The sequence below is a fragment of the Ranitomeya imitator genome, chromosome 2 (genome assembly GCF_032444005.1).
Source record: "Ranitomeya imitator isolate aRanImi1 chromosome 2, aRanImi1.pri, whole genome shotgun sequence".
Classification (NCBI taxonomy): Eukaryota; Metazoa; Chordata; class Amphibia; order Anura; family Dendrobatidae; genus Ranitomeya; species Ranitomeya imitator.
Genome location: NC_091283.1, coordinates 703,827,920 through 703,853,577, shown reverse-complemented (window position 1 = coordinate 703,853,577; position 25,658 = coordinate 703,827,920). Strand labels below are relative to the sequence as shown.

The window sequence follows — 25,658 nt, the reverse complement described above, 5'->3', positions numbered from 1 at the left end:
ACAGACTGAGGGTAAGATGGGAACCTCTGGAAGAATACTGCTCCAGTGTGACTTCTGTGTCAATTGTTTTGGCTGTCAACATAGCAATAATTGGGGCTTTGTGTGTAACTAATGTGGGAGAGGTGGGAGCTGGATGTCACTATTGGGAAAGGGGGTTGGTGGATGCACCTTGTGACACTCTCTCTGAGATGAATGTGGCTCTTAAGGTAACAAAAGTGACAAGAAGTGGAGCTGCACCTGCTAGGGATTGCTTGTGTGGTAAGTATGAAAAACATATTTTTTTCTTTATACAATGAATTAAATGGGTGAGGGGATCCGCCAGTGATGGAGGGGGGTGCTGCCAGTAATGGAGGGAGGCTGCAAATGATGGAGGGGTGCTACAAATGATGGAGGGGGCTGCCAATGATGAAGGGGGATGCTGCCAATGATGGAGAAGGGCTGCCAATGATGGAGGGTTTTTAAATGATCATGTGAGGCAAGGGACAGGGGACTGCACATGAATGAAAGGGGACTGCACATGATGAAGTGAGGGGGAAGGGTGACTGCAAATGATGAAGAGAGGGGGAGGAGCACAACGAATGATGAAGAGAGGGGGACTGCAAATTATGAAATGAGGGACAGGGACAGCAATTGAATTGAAGGTTGGGTATGAGGAGAGCAAATGAGAACCTGGGGGAGGGCAAATAATGATGAATTTTGAGGGTGGTGGGAGTAAATGATGTATTGAATGTGGGGGGAGAGCAGTTGAAGACATGACAATGAATTGGGTGGAAGGAGCATGTAAATTTAATGAATCGGGGGAGAGGGAGGCACATAGTTGGGGACGTTGAGGATGCAGTGACTGGTAATGAATTGGGGGAAGAGTACAGGGGCTAAATATTGTATATATTTATTAGGTGGGGAAAATGACTATTTATAGTTGGTGGGGGCCCAGTGGTAAATTATAATTTATATTTGGAATGGTGGATTGCATAATAACCAACTATATATTAATGGTGGGTGCACGTCTGTATTCAGATGTGTAGTCTAGATGAAAGGAGAAAAAATGGAGAATGTGCTCTGGAAGCAGGGCTCTATGTAACTATGTGTTGTTTTATGCACAGATGAGTCCTGGCTGGAAGAAATGATGGCGGTCTGTGCTGCATGAAAAAGAAAAGCAAAGATGAGGTACTTCAGCTAGAGTCGTCACTGGTGAGTCAGTGTGTTACCTGTACACTGACACTATACACTCAGTTCACTGTACACTATATACAGAGCTCCTGTATATAATGTCACTGGTGATCACTGTATTACCTATACACTGACATATGCACAGCTCTGGTGTATAATGTCACTGGTAATCACTGTATTACCTGAACACTCACACTATAAACAGACCTCCTATGTAAAATATCACTGGTGATCACTGTATTACCTGTACACTGACACTATATACAGAGCTCCTATGCATAATGTTACTGGTGACCACTGTATTACCTGTACACTATACACTATATACAGGGCTCATGTGTATAATGGCATTAGTGTTGTGTATTTTTTTATTATCGATCAGTATTGTAGTATTTGGTCACTATGTAGTGGTAGTATGTGATCTGGTTATAATGTCGTGGAATTTCTCCCTGTATGTGGTATTTTTTGGTCACTATGTGATAGTAATATGTGATCTGGTCATGGTATGGAGGTATTTTTTCCTTGTATGTGGTATTATTCAGTCACTATGTGATAGTAATATATTGTCTGGTTATGGTGTGATGGTTTTTGTCCCTTGCATGTGGTATTAATGGTCATTCTAAAAAATATATGTGACTCATTCCCAGAAATAAATACAAATAAACCTAAAAAGAGTATTGGATATTTTAGGAAATGTTTAATAGGCAAGAGTAGAGTAGGTCCTGGCCAAATGAGTGTACCGTGTTGTGGTGGAGGCTTAAAAATTCTTTTGGCCAAAACAAAAGTTGCTGGTTATGTATGTGATCTGTTGTTTGCTGGAAACTGTTAATATCAGATTGGTGAGGACGTGGTGTAGAAGCGGGCAGTAGGACTGTGGAAGGCTCGAGGTGTAGAGGTGGAACTGGAGTGGAGCCTAGGCGGAGCCTCAAGGGGCCCGAAAATTTTGCCAGTATGGGGCCCCGAAATCCTTAGTGGCAGCCCTGACAGTAGTCATGTGTTTTCTGCAGGACTGGTATCTGCCAAATATACGGTTCCTGTAAGGTGGGAATATTGCTCTTTTTAGTAGCTTTTTTTATTTATTAAGTAAGAGCTTATGTGTTTCGGTCATTATGTAGTAGAAGGTGTATGTTGGTGTCATTGGTCTTTGTATAGAGTGTTTTGTTATGTAGAGGTAATGGTCATATTATATTATGCATTCGTGGTGTGGTGGTGATGGTGGTAAGCATTGTGCAGCCATATTGTTTTGGCCTTTTATAGTAGTAATATTGATAATTTTGGTCTTTGCATTGTGTGTTTTTAGTCAGCAACAGTGGTATACTGTAATGATGTATGCATGCTATTTTAAATGGCTAAAGGTTGGTCGTATGGGGAATCATGCACTTTGGGGCTTGGGCCCTTGATCTTTAAGGACCCTAGCAATGCCCCTGCCGTACTGTGTGTTTACATGTCCGTGTTTCTGGAGTTGTATGTATGTTTGTAAGTAAGCTCAGTTAAGATACCATATCTAAGCAGTAACCTTGGTTCTGGTACTGTATCTATGTAGTAATTAGATTCTGGTACGATATGTATGCTGTAAGCTTGGTTCTGTTTCCGTATCTTGTAGTAGACATAGTAAGCTCTGTTCTGCTTCCTAATCTCTGCAGTAAGCTCAGTTCCGCTTCCATATCTCTGTAGTAAGCTCTCTTCTGCTCCCATATCTCTGTGGTAAGCTCGGTTCTGCTCCCATATCTCTGTCGTAAGCTTGGTTCAGCTCTTATATCTCTGTAGTAAGCTCCAGTCAGCTTCTTTGTCTATGTAGCAATCTTGGTTACAGTCTCATGTCTATGTAGCCAGCTTGCTTCTGTTACAGTATTTATGTAGGCAGCAAGCTTGGTTCTACTTCCACATATATGCAGTTAGCTCCGTTCTGTTCCCATATCTATGTACTAACCTGTTTTTAAAGCCTGTTATCTCTGCTGTTTTAATGCAGTAGCCAGATACTGTATAAGCAAGGCAAAAGCACCGCAACTGGAGGGCCACTGCCTTGTGATTGCCTCCCTGGCTGAAAAGTGCCAGCCAGACTCTGAGGCCAAGATGAGGACATTATTGCAGAAAGGTCCAGAATCACAGACATTATTACAGGATTGGTGACATTGTTACATGAGAGGGTGAACACATATGTTTTCACAGCCTATACAGCTGACGAGCATGCAGGTGGAGGCCCAGGTACAAATTTTGCAACAGGGCCCATCGGACTCTATCTATGTCACTGCGTCAAGTACTTTTCCGGCAATGAGATTTTGTTGTCAAGCTCAAACCTCTTATTCAGCATAAAAAAGAGAATTTGGCACATATGTCATAATACTTATGTAATAAAAGAAATATTTATTATATAGCCATCGTACTCCACAGCACTTTACAGATATCTGTCTCCATTGAGTCTGACAATCTAAATTCCCTACTACGTCTTTATATTGTGGGAGGAAAGGCAAGCAGGCACAGGGAGAACATAAAAACTTCTTGTAGATATTTGTCTGTGGTGAGAATTGAACCCAGGACCCCAGTGATAACAACTGAGCAACTTGTGCGCAACTTGTTTAGCACGGTTTAAATACAAAGTAATATAATGCACAAACTACTTTAAACTGTGCAGACACATTACTTCAATGCCATAGCAGAGCTTACAGGTCAAGATTATATCTGCCATATCTGAAAAAAGAATTTTAAAAAATGTGGGATCAAAACTTGATTAAAAAAAAGAGAAAGAAAGAAAGAAAAAAGGAAAAAAAGAAAAAGACCCACATAGTAGTAACTGCAACTTACTCTGTCATGAATGCTAAAGTCCTTCTGTGACTATCCTGTTTATGCAAGAGTTAAAATAGTGTTTTCTTGGGGAAGTAGTAATGTGGAGGGCCTGCTTCTTACACCATGTTTCCTACACCAAGTACTAAGAAACTGACCTGCCCTAAGGCCGGTTTCACATGTCAGTGGCTCCGGTACGTGAGGTGACAGTTTCCTCACGTACCGGAGACACTGACTCACGTAGATACATTAAAATCAATGTGTCTCTGCACATGTCAGCGTGCTTTCACGGACCGTGTGTCCGTTTGGAAAACACGGAGACATGTCAGTATTCGTGGGAGCGCACGGATCACACGGACCCATTAAAGTCAATGGGTCCGTGTAAAACACGTACCGCACACGGATGCTGTCCGTGTGCAGTCTGTGTGCCGTGCAGGAGACAGCACTACTGTAAGCGCTCTTTCCCCCGTGTGTGGTGCTGAAGCCGGAATTCATCCCTTCTTCCCAGCAGTGTTCGCTGGAAAGAAGGAATGATTAATCTTTTTTTTTTGCCTTTCCCTTAAAAATAAAGTTTGTGTGTCCCCTCTCGCCTCCCATCCCTTGTGCGCCCCCCCCGCTTGCCAGGAAATACTCACCGACACCCAGCTCCAGCGATATCTCCTCTCAGGGGTTGCAGCCTGTGCTGTGTGAGCAGTCACGTGGTCTCGCTCATTATGCGCATATTCCTCACTGTAATGAGCGGGACCACGTGACCGCTCACACAGGGCCTGCTGCCAGCACTGAGAGGAGACATCGCTGGAGCTGGGTGTCGGTGAATATTTCCTGGCAAGCGGGGAGGGGGGAGCGCACAGGGAATGGGAGGCGGGATGGGACGCACAAACTTTATTTTTAAGGGAAAAGAAAAAAAAAAGATTATTCATTCCTTCTTTCCAGCGAACGCTGCTGGGAAGAAGGGATAAATTCCGGCTTCAGCACCACACGCAGGGGACAGCGCTTAACTGTAGTGCTGTCTCCTGCACGGTCCGTGTGGTCCTCAGTCGGCACACGGGTGGCACACGGCTGCCGCACGTGTGTCACACTGATGTGCTACGTAAGCACACGGACACACGGACATGGATAATTCCGGTACCGATTTTTCCGGTACTGGAATTATCTGGACATGTGGGACAGGCCTAACATCGTGTATAGTGAAATGTAATAGTAGCAGCAGATGGAGCACTAACTTGTAGGGTGGTTAGGATAATACGCAGCTCTGGTCACACATTGTTATCAATAGAGTGACTTTCTGATGTACACTCTTCAGCATGGAGCAAGTGAAAAAATTTCAATTACGAACAACCATTGCCAAAGATACAACCATATGGTACATACAGTATTTCTAACCATAGAATTGAAGGAAAGGAGAACCTGAAGTCTACAAAGAATTCCCATATAATAAACTTACACTACAGTAATATCTCATCTCTACCAGATGTGATCTTATACTATATGTAAGGATAATCACATAAGCCTTTAAATAGCCTTCACAATTTCATAGGAATTGTCCTAAACAGAATAGAGTCAAAGGACAAAAACATATTTAAATTAAAGCTCGACAACAAGATATTATGATTTGTGATTTGTATTATGGAGGCCAAGTTTAGAAATGACAGTAAGTCAAGTATCTTCAATGCAATGTTTTCCACTGAAAATCTGCAATAAAAATAACTTGAAATTAAGTCAACTGGATTTTGAAAATTTGCATTACATAGATTTGTGATACAATGGACCGCCATTCTAAGGAGCAATCTAAATTCAAGCATGATACTGTAAGAGGATTCCATTGTTTTCCCTCCTAAATATTCCATGTTCAACTTGTGAGTGGTATTGTTATAATAATGGAAACATTTAGCATTTATATTCCTAAAGTTTCATTATTATCTTAATTAGAATAATTACAATTGTCTGGTTAATGTTAATTGGATTTGTAACGAACATGTGCATTTTTGGATAAAATAGAAAAACATTGTCAATGACCGTAAATATTTTAAAAACAAGTGTATTACCATGAAACCAAGTTGCAATTTGTCCACTATCCTTTTCCAATCCAGCACGTCGAGGAACCTGTTCCTCCTTAAACCACCGAACAATAACATCTTTGGAGATAGGACGAGCAGGACGTTCCCATACTTTTCTAGGAAACAGCATTGGATTAAATCTGCACTTTACACTTTCAAGCTCTGTTTTTATGTTTTTAAATTGTAATGTAGAGTAATTATTTTCTGACATGTCAGTTTTTTCAGATGAAGTATGGACCCAGGTGAGTTTGATGGAATGCCTGAATCCACTTTGTTGTAATGTTCAGCTGCTATTGCGGGATCTGGATTTATATATATAATATCCTGATGCCTATGTACATACCATAAATATGTAAAAATATTGAACCCCTTCAACATCCTATCTAATTAGTCATGGTCATATTAAGTCATGCTTATTAGTGGCAAGTGGCATACTGGGTGTTAAAGTTGTAGTTGCACCTAGGCCTGGAGCTGCAGGAGGTCCATTATAACCCTCAGTAACAAATGTGGAGATGAACACTACATGATATATGAAATAAAACAGGGAGCTTTAAACTCAGGAATTGGCAACAACTCGTTTTTTTACGCATCCATGCACTTCTTGTTGTGTTACCTTCAATATAGAATTTAGCTATCACTCTGGATCTACTGGTGATGCCATATTTGATACAAATATTTAGAAGAATATGGATCACCAATTGAAAGATAAGTAATTTATTACAAAACACATGCATAAAATATAATAATCTCCATAAAATATTATTTAGAAATATCAAAGAGAACTTACTGAACTGGCAAGTGAAGTTTAGCTGGAGAAGAACTGTTGTGCTCCTGACTTGATTCTTGGCCATTGCTGAGGTTGGTGTTTTGGAATAAATTGCTTAGGCCGGCTACCTTTCCTTTCTGAATGGCTCTCAGAGATTGACGATGATATTCAGCTCTTGCTCTGCGAGCTTTGTGTTTGCGATCTTCATCTGCTGCCTTTGACTTGCGCACTAAAAAAAAAATAAAGGAGTAAAACTATCTAGCCGCCACTTTTAAAAGCATTGACAGTAGAGTTGAGCGACCTTGACCTTTTTAGAGTCGAGCCGGGTTTCGCGAAACCCGACTATCTCAAAAGTCGGGTCGAGTGAAATCGGCCGATTATGGCGAAAAGTCGGGATCGACCGAAACACGAAACCCAATGCAAGTCAATGGGGCAGCATAGTCGGCAGTGAGTGGGGGCCAGGAAAACACCTAGAGTGCCCATTTTAATGTCAAAACCATCCATTCTTCTTAATGAAGCTTGTCAAGCGTAATTTACCTTATAATAATTGGAAGGCATTTGAAATTGGGGGTCATTTGGCTAAAGTTGTGTGGGGTAGGGCTTGTTCAAGTAATTAGTGGGCCCAGGAAATCTGTACCACGTCACGGCAGTGGAGCAGGGAGAGGTAAGTATTTCAACTTTGCAAGTGCTGTGATCCTGAGCAAGCAGGGGGGGCCCACTTGTTGGCATTGGCACTGGCACAGGGCCCCTCAAAGTACAGCGGTGTGTTTGAACGGCGGGGGCGCCTCCCACCGGCAGCAACACTTTTGCGTACTATGAGAGGCCCTGTGCCAGTGACGTCGCCAACTAGTATTCCTCCCCCACCTGATGAAGGAACCTGCACTTTCATCTGCACCTTCCTCTTTGTCCCCGTGTAAGGTGGTATGGTATGCGGGAAGAGCAACCTGACTTTCAGCAGGGTCACAATGTTGTTGTGTAGCATGCACGGGGAATGTTGCGTTATGGGTCAATGTACCAGCAGACTCATCTATCACTGGCTGGGCAATGAGCACGATGAAGTGGAAACACAGATATAGGCCCAAAGAATAAAGTGGGCTAAATGCAGTTCAAAATTGGTAACACAGGAATAACCAGGGGGCATTGCAGTGGAGGACAACTGGAATGAGAGGCTGACACAGAGAGTAGGGCCAAATCAGCAAGTAGTCGAAATGCAGTTCAAAATTGGCAACCGTAGTAAACAGGCGGCACAGCTTTGTTCAGTGGAGGAGAACAGCAAGGAGTGGCAGACACCGATAGTAGGCCCCAACCCAACTAGTAGGCCAAATGCAGTCTAACATTAACAACTACTTAACGAGAGCCTGAAAATGGAATTTCAGGACAGGAAACCAGGAGAACAGCAAGGAGTGGCAGACACCGATAGTAGGCCCCAAACCAACTAGTACGCCAAATGCAGTTGTTCCATTTAACCACAATTTAATGAGAGCCTGAAGATAGAAGCTCAGGAAAGGCAAGCTGGGGAACACCTTGGAGTGTAACACACCATCTCTCTCCACCCCATACCCATTTTGTAGGCCTAATGCAGTGTACTTTTCTACAACTACTAAACGAGAGTCGGAAGACCGAAGCAATGGCAAGGAAACCTGGGGAACACCTTGGAGTGTAACACACCATCTCTCTCCACCCCATACCCAATTTGTAGGCCTAATGCAGTGTAGTTTCCAAGAACTACTAAACGAGAGCCGGAAGATCGAAGCTCAGGAAAGGCAACCTGGGGAACACCTTGGAGTGTAACACACCCTCTCTCTACACCCCATACCCAATTTGAAGGCCTAATGCAGCGTAGTTTCCAACAACTACTAAACGAGAGCCAGAAGATCGAAGCTCAGGAAAGGCAACCTGGGGAACACCTTGGAGTGTAACAAACCCTCTCTCTACACCCCATACCCAATTTGTAGGCCTAATGCAGCGTAGTTTCCGACAACTACTAAACGAGAGCATGAAGATCGAAGCTCAGGAAAGGCAACCTGGGGAACACCTTGGAGTGTAACACACCCTCTCTCTACACCCCATACCCAATTTGAAGGCCTAATGCAGTGTAGTTTCCAAGAACTACTAAACGAGAGCCGGAAGATCGAAGCTCAGGAAAGGCAACCTGGGGAGCTCAGGAAAGGCAACCTGGGGAACACCTTGGAGTGGAACACACCATCTCTCTACACCCCATACCCAATTTGAAGGCCTAATGCAGCGTAGTTTCCAACAACTACTAAACGAGAGCCGGAAGATCGAAGCTCAGGAAAGGCAACCTGGGGAACACCTTGGAGTGTAACAAACCCTCTCTCTACACCACGGAAGGGCTGATTCTTAGGAAGGAAGGCTGTTGGAAATAAGCATTGCGCGTCCGAGGGTGATTATATTCTTATTAGGTATATACTCACCCTCGGACGCGCCCTGCTTCTTTATTTGGAATGAATGTTTATTTGCAATGTGGTGTTGACTTTCTCTATTATTTTGGTAATTAATGATTTTATTATTTTCATTGTTTTGCATCTTCTCGGCAATAATATAAAGAAGACGCGACAGGACAACACTCGGTGGATGCCATATCTGTGTTTTCAATTTAAAAAACCTTTCAGTTAAATACTTGCAGGATAAAGTAATTGTAGCTGGTGGCCATTTTTAGTACTGTACCAGATTTTAGTTGTGTGTTTGTTTTTAATGTTAAAATGTCTGCATTTGATATCTCACCAGTATTTTCTTTTTTATAAGCAAAATACTTTTTTTTTTATTTTATGATGTTGGTTCAAGGGGTACACGGGCAGCAGTAGACAGGTCAGTGGAGGCCTAGTGGAAGGAGGGACCGCAGACAGGCTTCGAAGGCCTAACATAATAAAATGGGCTGGCTGTAGGCAATTTAAAATTGGTTCCAGGGGAACACGGGCAGCAGTAGACAGGTCAGTGGAGGCCTAGTGGAAGGAGGGACCGCAGACAGGCTTCGAAGGCCTAACATAATAAAATGGGCTGGCTGTAGGCAATTTAAAATTGGTTCCAGGGGAACACGGGCAGCAGTAGACAGGTCAGTGGAGGCCTAGTGGAAGGAGGGACCGCAGACAGGCTTCGAAGGCCTAACATAATAAAATGGGCTGGCTGTAGGCAATTTAAAATTGGTTCCAGGGGAACACGGGCAGCAGTAGACAGGTAAGTGGAGGCCTAGTGGAAGGAGGGACCGCAGACAGGCTTCGAAGGCCTAACATAATAAATTGGGCTGCCTGTAGGCAATTTAAAATTGGTTCCAGGGGAACACGGGCAGCAGTAGACAGGTAAGTGGAGGCCTAGTGGAAGGAGGGACCGCAGACAGGCTTCGAAGGCCTAACGTAATAAAATGGGCTGGCTGTAGGCAATTTACAATTGGTTCCATGGGAACACGGGCAGCAGTAGACAGGCCAGTGGAGGCCTAGTGGAAGGAGTGACGGCAGACAGGCATCAAAGGCCTAACATCATAACATTGGGCTGTTGGCAATTTAAAATTGGTTCCAGGGGTACACGGGCAACAGTGGTCTGGTCAGTGGAAGTCTAGTGGAAGGAGTGACGGCAGACAGGCTAAGAAGGCCTAACATAACAAAATTGGGCTGGCTGTAGGCAAGTATAAATTGGTTCCAGGGGAACACGGCCAGCAGTGGCCTGGTCAGTGTAGTAGTTGTAGAAAGAACGGACAGCAGACAGGCTTCGAAGGCCTAACATAACAAAAATGTCAAAACAATGGTATTGTCAGTGCCAGGCATTGAAGGATGTCAGCGCATAGACTAAACATTGGTGAAGCTGTGAGAGATAATTTTGCTAGTGGTAGAGCACTGTTTGAGCTGGGGGGGGGAACTGTCTTGTGGCCGGCGGTACAGGCCCAGGGCCCCTCATATTACAATGGTGTGTCTGACGTTGGGTGCGCACCACCACCGCCAGAGACACTTTATTGTACTATGAGGGACCCAGTGGCAGTGCCGTCGACCAAAAGCGGGCACACCCACCTCTTCAGACAAACAGCACTCTCACGGGTGCTGGCGCAAAGTGGCGATACCACGGTAAACATGTCGTATGCTGGACAATCAGGTGCAGAAAATTACGAGATTGGAAAAGTCATTCAGAAGAGTCCACAGGCAAGACCTTTTCATAGGAAAGTTAGGTGTCAGCCGGGCAAGGTGGGGCAAAAGATTTCGAAATCCAGTTGTGGTTCATTTTAATGAAGGTTAGATCATCTACATTTTGGGTAGCCAGACGAGTCCTTTTTTCAGTTAGTATTGAACCTGCAGCACTGAATACTCTTTCTGATAGGACACTAGCTGCCGGGCAAGCAAGCTCCTGCAATGCATATTCTGCCAATTCTGGCCAGGTGTCTAATTTGGATGCCCAGTAATCAAATGGGAATGACGGTTGAGGGAGAACGTCGATAAGGGATGAAAAATAGTTTGTAACCATACTGGACAAATGTTGTCTCCTGTCACTTTGAATTGATGCTGCAGTACCTGTCCTGTCTGCGGTCATAGCAAAATCACTCCACAACCTGGTCAGAAAACCCCTCTGGCCAACGCCACTTCTGATTTCTGCCCCTCTAACACCTCTGGTCTGCTGGTCCCTGGAGCTCGTGTGAGAACGATCACGGGCGCTGTGTGCAGGGAATGCCAGAAGCAAACGGTCAACAAGAGTTGATTGTTTTGTTGCTAATATTAGTTCCAAGTTCTCATGTGGCATAATATTTTGCAATTTGCTTTATAGCGAGGATCAAGGAGGCAGGCCAACCAGTAATCGTCATCGTTCATCATTTTTGTAATGCATGTGTCCCTTTTGAGGATACGCAAGGCATAATCCGCCATGTGGGCCAAAGTTCCAGTTGTCAAATCTGCGGTTGTGCTTGGTTGAGGGGCAGTTGCAGGCAAATCTATGTCACTTGTGTCCCTCAAAAAACCAGAACCCGCCCTTGCCACGCCACCAATTTCCAATGACCCCGGGAAAGCTTCCTCATTAAAAATATACTCATCCCCATCATCCTCCTCATCCTCCACCTCCTCTTCGCCCGCTACCTCGTCCTGTACACTGCCTTGACCAGACAATGGCTGAATGTCATCAAGGCTTTCCTCTTCCTCTGGTGCAGACGCCTGATCCTTTATGTGCGTCAAACTTTGCATCAGCAGACACATTAGGGGGATGCTCATGCTTATTATGGCGTTGTCTGCACTAACCAGCCGTGTGCATTCCTCAAAACACTGAAGGACTTGACACATGTCTTGAATCTTCGACCACTGCACACCTGACAACTCCATGTCTGCCATCCTACTGCCTGCCCGTGTATGTGTATCCTCCCACAAAAACATAACAGCCCGCCTCTGTTCGCACAGTCTCTGAAGCATGTGCAGTGTTGAGTTCCACCTTGTAACAACGTCTATGATTAGGCGATGCTGGGGAAGGTTCAAAGAACGCTGATAGGTCTGCATACGGCTGGAGTGTACAGGCGAACGGCGGATATGTGCGCAAAGTCCACGCACTTTGAGGAGCAGGTCGGATAACCCTGGATAACTTTTCAGGAAGCACTGCACCACCAGGTTTAAGGTGTGAGCCAGGCAAGGAATGTGTTTCAGTTGGGAAAGGGAGATGGCAGCCATGAAATTCCTTCCGTTATCACTCACTACCTTGCCTGCCTCAAGATCTACAGTGCCCAGCCACGACTGCGTTTCTTGCTGCAAGAACTCGGACAGAACTTCCGCGGTGTGTCTGTTGTCGCCCAAACACTTCATAGCCAATACAGCCTGCTGACGTTTGCCAGTAGCTGCCCCATAATGGGAGACCTGGTGTGCAACAGTGGCAGCTGCGGATGGAGTGGTTGTGCGACTGCGGTCTGTGGACGAGCTCTCGCTTCTGCAGGAGGACGAGGAGGAGGAGGAGGAGGAGGGGGTGCGAACGGCTACAGCCAACTGTTTCCTAGACCGTGGGCTAGGCAGAACTGTCCCAAACTTGCTGTCCCCTGTGGACCCTGAATCCACCAAATTTACCCAGTGTGCCGTGATGGACACGTAACGTCCCTGGCCATGCCTACTGGTCCATGCATCTGTTGTCAGGTGCACCTTTGTGCTCACAGATTGCCTGAGTGCATGGACGATGCGCTCTTTAACATGCTGGTGGAGGGCTGGGATGGCTTTTCTGGAAAAAAAGTGTCGACTGGGTAGCTCGTAGCGTGGTACAGCGTAGTCCATCAGGTCTTTGAAAGCTTCGCTTTCAACTAACCGGTAGGGCATCATCTCTAACGAGATTAGTCTAGCTATGTGGGCGTTCAAACCCTGTGTACGCGGATGCGAGGCTAAGTACTTCCTTTTTCTAACCATAGTCTCATGTAGGGTGAGCTGGACTGGAGAGCTGGAGATCGTGGAACTAGCGGGGGTGCCGGTGGACATGGCAGACTGAGAGACGGTGGGAGATGGTATTGTTGCCGCCGGTGCCCTAGATGCAGTGTTTCCTACTACGAAACTGGAGATTCCCTGACCCTGACTGCTTTGGCCTGGCAAAGAAACCTGCACAGATACTGCAGGTGGTGCAGAAAATGGTGGCCCTACACTGCCGGAAGGGATGTTGCGTTGATGAGTAGCTTCATTGGCCGAGGGTGCTACAACCTTAAGGGACGTTTGGTAGTTAGTTCAAGCTTGCAAATGCATGGTGGTTAAATGTCTATGCATGCAACTTGTATTGAGACTTTTCAGATTCTGCCCTCTGCTTAAGGTAGTTGAACATTTTTGACAGATTACTTTGTGCTGATCAATTGGATGTTGTTTAAAAAAATGCCAGACTGCACTCTTTCTAGCATCGGATACCTTTTCAGGCATTGCAGACTGAGCTTTAACCGGATGGCCACGCTGTCCTCCAACAGGTTTTGACTTTGCCACGCGTTTTGGCCAAGATACGGGCCCGGCAGATGGAACCTGTTGCGATGTTGATGCCTGCTGCGGCCCCTCCTCCTCCGCTTCAGAACTGCTGCCGCCTGCACCCTGTTCCCCCAATGGCTGCCAATCGGGGTCAAGAACTGGGTCATCTATTACCTCTTCTTGTAGCTCGTGTGCAACTTCGTCTGTGTCACCGTGTCGGTCAGTGGTATAGCGTTCGTGATGGGGCAACATAGTCTCATCAGGGTCTGATTCTTGATCAGCACCCTGCGAGGGCAATGTTGTGGTCTGAGTCAAAGGACCAGCATAGTAGTCTGGCTGTGGCTGTGCATCAGTGCACTCCATGTCAGATTCAACTTGTAATGGGTATGGACTGTTAACTGCTTCACTTTCTAAGCCAGGGACGGTATGTGTAAAGAGCTCCATGGAGTAACCCGTTGTGTCGCCTGCTGCATTCTTCTCTGTTGTTGTTTTTGCTGAAGAGGACAAGGAAGCGACTTGTCCCTGACCGTGAACATCCACTAACGATGCGCTGCTTTTACTTTTACCAGTTTCACGAGAGGAGGCAAAAGAGCTAGAGGCTGAGTCAGCAAGATAAGCCAAAACTTGCTCTTGATGCTCCGGCTTTAAAAGCGGTTTTCCTACTCCCAGAAAAGGGAGGGTTCGATGCCTTGTGTAGCCAGACGACGAACCTGGCTCCACAGCTCCAGACTTAGGTGCAATATTTTTTTTCCCACGACCACCTGATGCTCCACCACTACCACTACCCTCATTACCAGCTGACAATTAACGCCCCCGGCCACGACCTCTTCCACCAGACTTCCTCATTGTTTTAAAAACGTTACCAAACGAACGGTATTTGTTGCTGTCACACAACTTACACGGTGAGCTATAACTTCAGTATGATTTAGCTACCCCTTTACAGGTGGGTGAGACCACAACGAAAATCAGCCACAATGTTACACACTCTGTTGTTGTTGGCAACAAATGAGATGGCACACACGCAGGACTGTCACTGAAGCGCAAATGTAAATATTTATCTCCCACTGATTTGTGTTTGTTTTTTTTAAAAGGGAGACTTCAGAAAAAAAAAAAATTAAAAAAAAATTATTTTTTACAGAAGAATTTATAAAACAAATAAAATGAAATGATTGTTTCAGGGAGAATTTAGGAAAAAAAAAAGGCTTTGTAGGGCCCACTGAGTGAGAGAGGACGCACACAGGAGTCAGGAGTGGCACACAAGCCCAGAGGCCAATATTAATCTCCCACCGATTGATTTAGTTATTTTTTTTAGGTAGATTTTGGAACCCAAATCAAGCAAAAAAATTAATAGGCTTTCTATGGCCCACAATTGGGGAGAGAGAGAGAGATGGCACACCCAGGAGTCAAGACTGGCACACAAGCAGAAGGGGCAATATGAATCTCCCACAGATTTTTTTTTTTTTTTCAGGGAGACTTTAGAGAAAAAAAAATACAAAAAAAATGATTTTTTTCAGGAATAATTTAGAAACCAAAGAAAATAAAATGATTTTTTCAGGGAGAATTTAGAAAACAAATAAAACAAAAAATAGGCTTTTTAGGGCCCACTGAGTGACAGATGACGCTCACAGGAGTCAGGAGTGGCACACAAGCCCAGAGGCCAATATTAATCTCCCACTGATTGATTTAGTGATTTTTTTTGGTAGATTTTGGAACCCAAATCAAGCAAAAAAATTAATAGGCTTTCTATGGCCCACTATTTGTGAGAGAGATGGCACGCTCAGGACTGGCACACAAGCCCAAAGGCCAATATTAATCTCCCACTGATTGATTGATTGATTTTTTCAGGTAGAATTATGAATCCAAATCAACCAAAAAAATAAATAGGCTTTCTATGGCCCACTATTTGTGAGAGAGATGGCACGCTCAGGACTGGCACACAAGCCCAGAGGCCAATATTAATCTCCCACTTTTTTTTTTTTTCCAGGGAAAATTTATAAACCCAATAAAAAAAATAATAATAAATAGGCTTTCTATGGCCCACTATCTGAGAGAGAGAGATGGCACGCTTAGGACTGGCACACAAGCCCAAAGGCCAATATTAATCTCCCACTGATTGATTGATTGATTTTTTCAGGTAGAATTATGAATCCAAATCAACCAAAAAAATAAATAGGCTTTCTATGGCCCACTATTTGTGAGAGAGATGGCACGCTCAGGACTGGCACACAAGCCCAGAGGCCAATATTAATCTCCCACTTTTTTTTTTTTTCCAGGGAAAATTTATAAACCCAATAAAATAATAAAAAAATAGGCTTTCTATGGCCCACTATCTGAGAGAGAGAGAGATGGCACGCTTAGGACTGGCACACAAGCCCAAAGGCCAATATTAATCTCCCACTGATTGATTTATTGATTTTTTCAGGTAGAATTTAGAACCCAAATCAAGCAAAAAAATTTATAGGCTTTCTATGGCCCACTGAGTGAGAGATGGCACACACAGGAGTAAGGAGTGGCACACAAGCCCTGAGGCCAATATTTTTCTCCCACTGATTGATGTTGTGATTTTTTCTGGTAGATTTTGGAACCCAAATCAAGCAAAAAAATAAATAGGCTTTCTATGGCCCACTGAGTGAGAGATGACACAGACAGAGATGGCACTCTAGCAGAAATGTCAATCTTAATCTCCCACAAAAAAAAAAAATAAAAAAAAGGAACTGTCCTTCAATTACTATCTCCCTGCAGTAATCTCAGCCAGGTATGGCAGGCAGCAATAAGGAGTGGACTGATGCACAAATTAAATAAAAAGTGTGGACAAACAAACAAGATAGCTGTGCAGAAAGGAAGGAACAAGAGGATTTGTGCTTTGAAAAAAGCAGTTGGTTTGCACAGCGGCGTACACACAGCAATGCAGCTATCAGGGAGCCTTCTAGGGCAGCCCAATGAGCTACAGCGCTGAGGAAAAAAAAAAAAAAAGGAGCTTCCACTGTCCCTGCACACCGAAGGTGGTGTTGGGCAGTGGAAATCGCTACAGCACAAGTGGTTTTGTGGTTAATGGACCCTGCCTAACGCTATCCCTGCTTCTGACGAAGCGGCAGCAACCTCTCCCTAAGCTCAGATCAGCAGCAGTAACATGGCGGTCGGCGGGAACTCCCCTTTATAGCCCCTGTGACGCCGCAGACAGCAAGCCAATCACTGCAATGCCCTTCTCTAAGATGGTGGGGACCAGGACCTATGTCATCACGCTGCCCACACTCTGCGTTTACCTTCATTGGCTGAGAAATGGCGCTTTTCGCGTCATTGAAACGCGACTTTGGCGCGAAAGTCGCGTACCGCATGGCCGACCACGCACAGGGGTCGGATCGGGTTTCATGAAACTCGACTTCGCCAAAAGTCGGCAACTTTTGAAAATGTTCGACCCGTTTCGCTCAACCCTAATTGACAGTATTAGTGGTCCAATTTTGATATTGGTCTGAGAACCCCCTCTATTTTTTGTACTCCAATGCATGTTATTGTAAGTAGTTTTAGGTAGAACACCACAGATGACGATGTAATTGTTTTGCAAAGCTTGACAACATAAAATAGCTTTGCAATGTTGATTTAAACTTCCAATTTATTTCTAGTAACAAATACACTGTCACCAGAGGTGTGTGGAAACAGACCACAGCTCTCTTCCAGCCGAGTATGCATGGGTACTGGGTGGAAAGGAGAGATAACTGTAAGCTGAATAACCATTTGGCCAACATTGACCTTGGGTGTTTGGGTACTCTAACACTGGGCCCAGTAGGTTTTGGTGTTTCATGACCTAGCCAAAGGGTAGATCACCATCACTATTTTCTCACAACCATACCCTATTATTATCAAACCTTAAATTCCAATACACATTAGACCAAAGTCAGCCAAACCCACCAGTATCAGTAGGATTGGCCAAAAGTCTAATCTGTGTGTGGTAACCTCACGTTTTTTTTAATTCTCTTAGAGTAATACAGGAGAGCTCGGCAGTGTACGAGGGTCTTTACAGCTTTGTGCAGGGACACTTGCGATTTTTCTTCAGATATTATGGATGTTTCCCTGCAATACAGTATTTTTTTAAAATGATAAATATTGCAGTTATGTATGTTGTGATTTTTGTTTAGCATTTTTTCTGTGCATATTTGTCACAAAAACTAAAGAATTTCCTAATACAAGCAAAGGGAATGAGCAAAATTTGCAACATGACAATTCTTTCAACATTTTTGCTGCAAATGTCAGTCTTAATAATGAGTGCGAAAAACACATAATACTGATGTGTGAATAAAGCGTTGGGATACATTTATATACACTGACTGGGGGCAATAAACCACCCCTGAATGATAAACTTTTACTGATCGGTGGTCAATAAATGCTCTCCGCCAGAGTGGTAAAGCCACTGACTGAGGGCAGATACTAATAGCCTGGAGAGGGTCCATGGTTATTGCCCCCCCCCCGGCTTAAAATATCTGCCCCCAGCCACCCCAGAAAAGGCACATCTGGAAGATGCACCTATTCTGGCACTTGGCCACTCTCTTCCCATTCCCGTGTAGTGGTGGGATATGGGGTAGTGAAGGGTTAATGTCACCTTGCTATTGTAAGGTGACATTAAGCCAGATTAATAATGGAGAGGCGTCAATTATGACACCTATCCATTATTAATCCAATTGTATGAAATGGTTAATAAAACACACGCACACATTATTCCAAAGTCTTTTAATGAAATAAAGGCACAGGTTGTTGTAATATTTTATTAGACTCTTAATCCACCCGTAGACCCTTGCTCTGTAAAAAAGGAAAAATAAAAAATCAACAATATCCCATACCTTCCGATGATCAGTCTCGTCCCACGCTGTAAATCCATCTGAAGGGGTTAACTAATTTTACACCCAGGAGTTCTGCTAATGCAGCTGTGCTCGTGGCTGTAAAACCCCGGGGAATGAATGGAATGTAGGTCAATGACCTGTAGTTACCTTCAGTTGCGGTGATGCGCCCTCTGCTGGATGTCCTCATATGAACTTGAGCGTGGGAAAATATTCTGAAAAGTTCCCAGGCTCGAGTTCATATGAGGACATCCAGCAGAGGGCGCAGCACCGCGACTGAAGGTAACTACAGGTCATTGATCTACATTCCATTCATTCCCCGTTTTACAGCCACGAGCACAGCTGCATTAGCAGAGCTCCTGGGTGTAAATAGGTAGTGATTTAAAATATTATTTATATTTACTTATTTATTTATTTTTAATCCCTTTCACCTCCGGGCGATTTCCCGTTTTATTGTTCTTTTCTCTCCCCTTCTTCCCAAAGCCATAACTTTTTCATTTTTTCCAGCAACATGGCCATCTGATGGCTTAGTTTTTGCAGTACGAGATGTCCTTTTGAATGACACCATTGATTTTACTACATAGTGTACTAGAAAATGGTAAAAAAAAAAATTCCAAATGCAGTGAAATTGCAAAAAAGTGACTAAAACTGACTAGCAATATGATTCTGCAGATACCAAAATTGTATAGGTTCTTTTTTACTTAAGTGGTAAAAAAAAATCCAAAATTTGTGTAAAAAAAGGTTTTGCATTTGTCACCATTTTCCGAGACCCGTAGCGTTTCCATTTTTTGGGATCTGGGGCTTTGTGATGGCTTATTTTTTGTCCCCTGAATTGACATTTTCATTAATATCATTTTGTGGTCGATATGATGATTTGATCGCCTCCTTTTGCATTTTATTGCAATGTTGCAGTAACAAAATAAACATAATTATAGCGTTTCAAATTTTTTCTTACTGGATTAATTTACTTTATATTTTGATAGATCGGACACTTCTGAATGGAGAGATACCAAATATGTGGGTTTTTTATTGTTTTATTTTTAATGGGGCAAAAGTGAGGTGCTTTGAACGAACTTTTCAATTTTTTACATTTTTAATATTTTTTAAAACTTTTAATTTTTACTTTACATAATAGTGTCTTTAAGAGACTTGAAGCAGGGATCATAAAATCACCACTGTTTTACATAGCAAGGCATCATCCCTGCTATGTACTGCATAGCAAAAATCACAAGGAGTTGAAATCCACAGAGGCATTGTGATGACAGGCACAGGGGTCTTCTGCAGGCCCCCAGCTGTCATGACAACCTATCGGCACCCCATGATCAAGTGACTGGGATGCCGATGGGGAAGGATTGTCCGGCGCATCCTCACAGTGCGTTTTAAATGCTGCTGTCAGTGATTGACATGTGTGTATCGATGATGTCTTAATGGTTGCCATGGCAATGATGATGACATAAAGGTTGCCATGGGAAGATGATGTCATAATGGTTGCCATGGCGACACAGATGCCATAATGGTTGCTATGGCGACGATGATGTCATAATAGGTTGCAATGGCGATGATGATGTCAGAATGGTTGCCATGGTGAAGATGATGTCATGATGGGTATATGGGCACAGGACTATGGGATGGAGGATATGTATGATGGGTATAAGGGCACGGGACTATGGGATGGAGGATATGTATGATGGGCATATGGGCATGGGACTATGGAATGGAGGATGTGTATGATGAGTGTATGGGCATGGGACTATGGGATGGAGGATATGTATGATGGGTATATGAGCATGGGACTATGGGACGGAGGATAATCATTATATTTAGTAATAACTAACCGCAGTTAGTTACTGTGCCCGGGCAATGCCGGGCTCTTCAACTTGTTTGGACACACCTCATTTAAACCAGAAATAAATTACTTGGCACTCAGGAGATATTTGCAAGTTGAAAGGTGAACAATTCGTTTATTTAGTGCATCCAGTTCAAAAATTAAACGTTTTCGGTCTAATCACAAGACGTTCATTAGAAACAGTTTTTTTGAGGTACCGGAAGCCACAAATAAACTGTATGGACCCACACAGGTGTCGGCCAAAGCCCGGGAAAATTGAGCGCCTGAGAAAGCCTGGAGATATGGACGAGAAGCGCTGCTGCAGGGCGATATGTTCGCAAGAGGGAAAGCGCTGTAATCTCCAGAGAACGGCGCCGTGATGCTGGGGTGAACACACTCCCTGGGACTGTTCACCCCAGCAGCACGGCATCAGAAACACCTAAAAAAAACTGTTTCTGATGAAGGTCTTGTGATTAGACCGAAAATGTTTAATTTTTGAACTGGATGCACTAAATAAACAAATTGTTCACCTTTCAACTTGCAAATCTCTCCTGAGTGCCAAGTAATTTATTTCTGGTATATGATGGGTTGGATACCTAACTTGTGCACCTCCAAGAAGCCCTAAGTGCCGTGTTCACTATTTCTACACCTCATTTAAAGGTTTTTCCATATTTTCATGACTATAAAAATTGTACATTCACACTGAAGGCATCAAAACTATGAATTAACACATGTGCTATTATATACTTAACAAAAAAAGTGTGAAACAACAGAAAATATGTCTTATATTCTAGGTTCTTCAAAGTAGCCACCTTTTGCTTTGATGACTGCTTTGCACACTCTTGGCATTCTCTTGAAGAGCTTCGAGAGGTAGTTACCGGGAATGGTTTTCACTTCACAGGTGTGCCCTGTCAGGTTTAATAAGTGGGCTTTCTTTCCTTGTAAATGGGGTTGAGACCATCAGTTGTATTGTGCAGAAGTCTAGTGGAAACACAGCTGATAGTCCTACTGAATAGACTGTTGGAATTTGTATTATGGCAAAAAAAGCAGCTAAGTAAAGAAAAACGAATGGCCAGCATTACTTTAAGAAATGAAGGTCAGTCAGTCCGAAAAATTGGGAAAACTTTGAAAGTGTCCCCAAGTGCATTGGCAAAAACCATCAAGTCCTACAAAGAAACTGGCTCACATGAGGACTGCCCCAGGAAAGTAAGACCAAGAGTCACCTCTGCTTCTGAGGATAAGTTTATCAGAGTCACCAGCCTCAGAAATCACAGGTTAACAGCAGCTCAGATTAGAGACCAGGCCAATGCCACACAGAGTTCTAGCAGCAGACACATCTCTACAACAACTGTTAATAGGATACTTTGTGCAGCAGGCCTTAATGGTAAAATAACTGCTAGGAAACCACTGCTAAGGACAGGCAACAAGCAGAAGAGACTTGTTTGGGCTAAAGAACACAAAGAATGGACATTAGACCAGTGGAAATCTGTGCTTTGGTCTGATGAGTCCAAATTTGAGATCTTTGGTTCCAACCACCGTGTCTTTGTGCGACGCAGAAAAGGGTGAACGGATGGACTCTACATGCCTGGTTCCCACCGTGAAGTATGGAGTAGGAGGTGTGATGGTATGGGGGGCTTTGCTGGTGACACTGTTGGGGATTTCTTCAAAATTGAAGGCATACTGAACCAGCATGGCTACCACAGCATCTTGCAGCGGCATGCTATTCCATTCGGTTTGCGTTTAGTTGGACCATCATTTATTTTTCAACAGGACAATGACCCCAAACACACCTACAGGCTGTGTAAGGGCTATTTGACCAAGAAGGAGAGGTATGGGGTGCTACGCCAGATGACCCGGCCTCCACAGTCACTAGACCTGAACCCAATTGTCTGTCCTTCATAGTACACGCCTGCGCAAGGCAAGATTGCCTTGTGCAGGCATATACTACGGAGGAAAGAGAATGAACTTCAATCCAATATTGCAGCCAGCATGCAGCCAGCAGGTAAGGAAAGGGTGAATCAAACACCCAAAAACCCTGCCTCCATGGCTGAAGATTGTTCCCTCCAAATTCAGGTGACAGTATCCCTTTAAAGTGTTTAAATACAATGAGCAGAGACAGATGGTGGCTATGACATACCGCTGACATCTATTGAATAAGGAGCTGGCTCCCCTCTTAAGCTGCTCAATACACCCTGCACGCAACCTGACCAAAAATGTTTTTTCACAGGTTATTAAGGGGTTAAAGTATCTAAAAATTAAATATCCAGAATTGGAGATAAAGTGCTTTGTAGCCATTCTTTCATTCCTTGGCTAAAGTGCCGGTCTTGTTGGTGAACCTACTTCTTGGGGAGTGAGGTATGCGCGGTACACTACATGTAATAATATTGTGGTTTTGTTGTTCAGCTTTCACAATGCTAAACCATTGTCCGCAGTAGAAACTATCAAGTACATTCCTAGCAATGTAATATTTGCAATAGCATACTGAAAGTTTGTGAAAAATATAAATAAAAATGAATTTAAAAAATGTTTTTTAAAGTCTTAAAAAATGTAGTAGAGTCAAGTGTAGATGAAAAACAACTCCACTGGATGCTCCTGTAAAGGATAAATATTTTTTCAAGTCCTTAAAAAGTTCAGTAGAGTGTAAAGGAAAAACAAGGAGCCTCCGGGTCCTGTTATAAAAGATGCTGGCCCATAAGTAGGTACAGTACAGGTATATATTTGGACAGAGACAACATTTTTCTAATTTTGGTTATAGACATCACCACAATGAATTTTAAACAAAACAATTCAGATACAGTTGATGTTCAGACTTTCAGCTTCCATTTGAGGGCCTCCACATTAAAATTGAATGAAGGGTTTAGGAGTTTCAGCTCCTTAACATGTGCCACCCTGTTTTTAAAGGGACCAAAAGTAATTGGACAGATTCAATAATTTTAACCCCTTTACCCCCAAGGGTGGTTTGCACGTTAATGACCGGGCCAATTTTTACAATTCTGACCACTGTCCCTTTATGAGGTTATAACTCTGGAACGCTTCAATGGATCCTGGTGATTCTGACATTGTTTTCTCGTGACATATTGTACTTCATGACAATGGTAAAAATTCTTTGATAGTACCTGCGTTTATTTGTGAAAAAAACGGAAATTTGGCGAAAATTATGAAAATTTCGCAATTTTCCAACTTTGAATTTTTATGCAATTAAATCACAGAGATATGTCACACAAAATACTTAATAAGTAACATTTCCCACATGTCTACTTTACATCAGCACAATTTTGGAACCAAAATTTTTTTTTGTTAGGGAGTTATAAGGGTGAAAAGTTGACCAGCAATTTCTCATTTCTACAACACCATTTTTTTTTAGGGACCACGTCTCATTTGAAGTCATTTTGAGGGGTCTATATGATAGAAAATACCCAAGTGTGACACCATTCTAAAAACTACACCCCTCAAGGTGCTTAAAACCACATTCAAGAAGTTTATTAACCCTTCTGGTGCTTCACAGGAATTTTTTGAATGTTTAAATAAAAATGAACATTTAACTTTTTTTCACAAAAAATTTAATTCAGCTCCAATTTGTTTTATTTTACCAAGGGTAACAGGAGAAAATGGACCGCAATCATTGTTGTACAATTTGTCCTGAGTACGCCAATACCCCACATGTGGGGGTAAACCACTGTTTGGGCGCATGGCACAGCTCGGAAGCGAAGGAGCGCCATTTGACTTTTCAATGCAAAATTGACTGGAATTGAGATGGGACGCCATGTTTCGTTTGGAGAGCCCCTGATGTGGCTAAACATTGAAACCCCCCACAAGTGACACCATTTTGGAAAGTAGACCCCCTAAGGAACTTATCTAGAGGTGTGGTGAGCTCTTTCACCCACCAAGTGCTTCACAGAAGTTTATAATGTAGAACCGTAAAAATAAAAAATCATATTTTTTCACAAAAATTATCTTTTCGCCCCCAATTTTTTATTTTTCCAAGGGTAAGAGAAGAAATTGGACCCCAATAGTTGTTGTACAATTTGTCCTGAGTAAGCTGATATCCCATATGTGGGGGTAAACCACTGTTTGGGCGGATGGGAGAGCTCGGAAGGGAAGGAGCGCCGTTTGACTTTTCAATGCAAAATTGACAGGAATTGAGATGGGATGCCATGTTGCGTTTGGAAAGCCACTGATGAGCCTAAACATTGAAACCCCCCACAAGTGACACCATTTTGGAAAGTAGACCCCCTAAGGAACTTATCTAGAGGTGTGGTGAGCACTTTGACCCACCCAGTGCTTCACAGAAGTTTATAATGCAGAACCGTAAAAATAAAAAAATCATATTTTTTCACAAAAATTATCTTTTCGCCCCCAATTTTTTATTTTTCCAAGGGTAAGAGAAGAAATTGGACCCCAAAAGTTGTTGTACAATTTGTCCTGAGTGCGCTGATACCCCATATGTGGGGGTAAACCACTGTTTGGGCGGATGGGAGAGCTCGGAAAGGAAGGAGCGCCGTTTGACTTTTCAATGCAAAATTGACAGGAATTGAGATGAGACGCCATGTTGCGTTTGCAGAGCCCCTAATGTACCTAAATAGTAGAAACCACTCACAAGTGACACCATTTTGGAAAGTAGACCCCCTAAGGAACTTATCTAGATGTGTGGTGAGCGCTTTGACCCACCAAGGGCTTCACAGAGGTTTATAATGGAGAGCCGTAAAAATAAAACAAAAATTTTTTCCCACAAAAATTATTTTTTAGCCCCCAGTTTTGTATTTTCCCGAGGGTAACAGGAGAAATTGGACCCAAAAATGTGTTGTCCAATTTGTCCTGAGTGCGCTGATACCCCATATGTGGGGGGAAACCACTGTTTGGGCGCATGGGAGGGCTCGGAAGGGAAGGAGTGCCATTTGAATGCAGACTTAGATGGAATGGTCTGCAGGCGTCACATTGCGTTTGCAGAGCCCCTAATGTACCTAAACAGTAGAAACCCCCCACAAGTGACACCATTTTGGAAAGTAGACCCCCTAAGGAACTTATCTAGATGTGTGGTGAGCGCTTTGACCCACCAAGGGCTTCACAGAGGTTTATAATGGAGAGCCGTAAAAATAAAACAAAATTTTTTTCCCACAAAAATTATTTTTTAGCCCCCAGTTTTGTATTTTCCCGAGGGTAACAGGAGAAATTGGACCCAAAAATGTGTTGTCCAATTTGTCCTGAGTGCGCTGATACCCCATATGTGGGGGGAAACCACTGTTTGGGCGCATAGGAGGGCTCGGAAGGGAAGGAGTGCCATTTGAATGCAGACTTAGATGGAATGGTCTGCAGGCGTCACATTGCGTTTGC

The 25,658-nt window shown here is 43.5% G+C and overlaps 1 protein-coding gene across 1 annotated transcript in view; it reads right to left on the bottom strand.

Moving 5' to 3' along the window:
* The window catches only part of SH2D4B (SH2 domain containing 4B), an 826,204-nt gene that overhangs the window by 325,159 nt on the left and 475,387 nt on the right, over positions 1-25,658 (bottom strand). Inside the window, exons 5-6 of the mRNA XM_069753125.1 lie at positions 6,796-7,003; positions 5,997-6,124 (exon numbers count right to left, since the gene is read on the bottom strand). Coding sequence (XP_069609226.1) covers positions 5,997-6,124; positions 6,796-7,003 — 336 coding nt within the window. The remainder of the gene's footprint in view (positions 1-5,996; positions 6,125-6,795; positions 7,004-25,658) is intronic.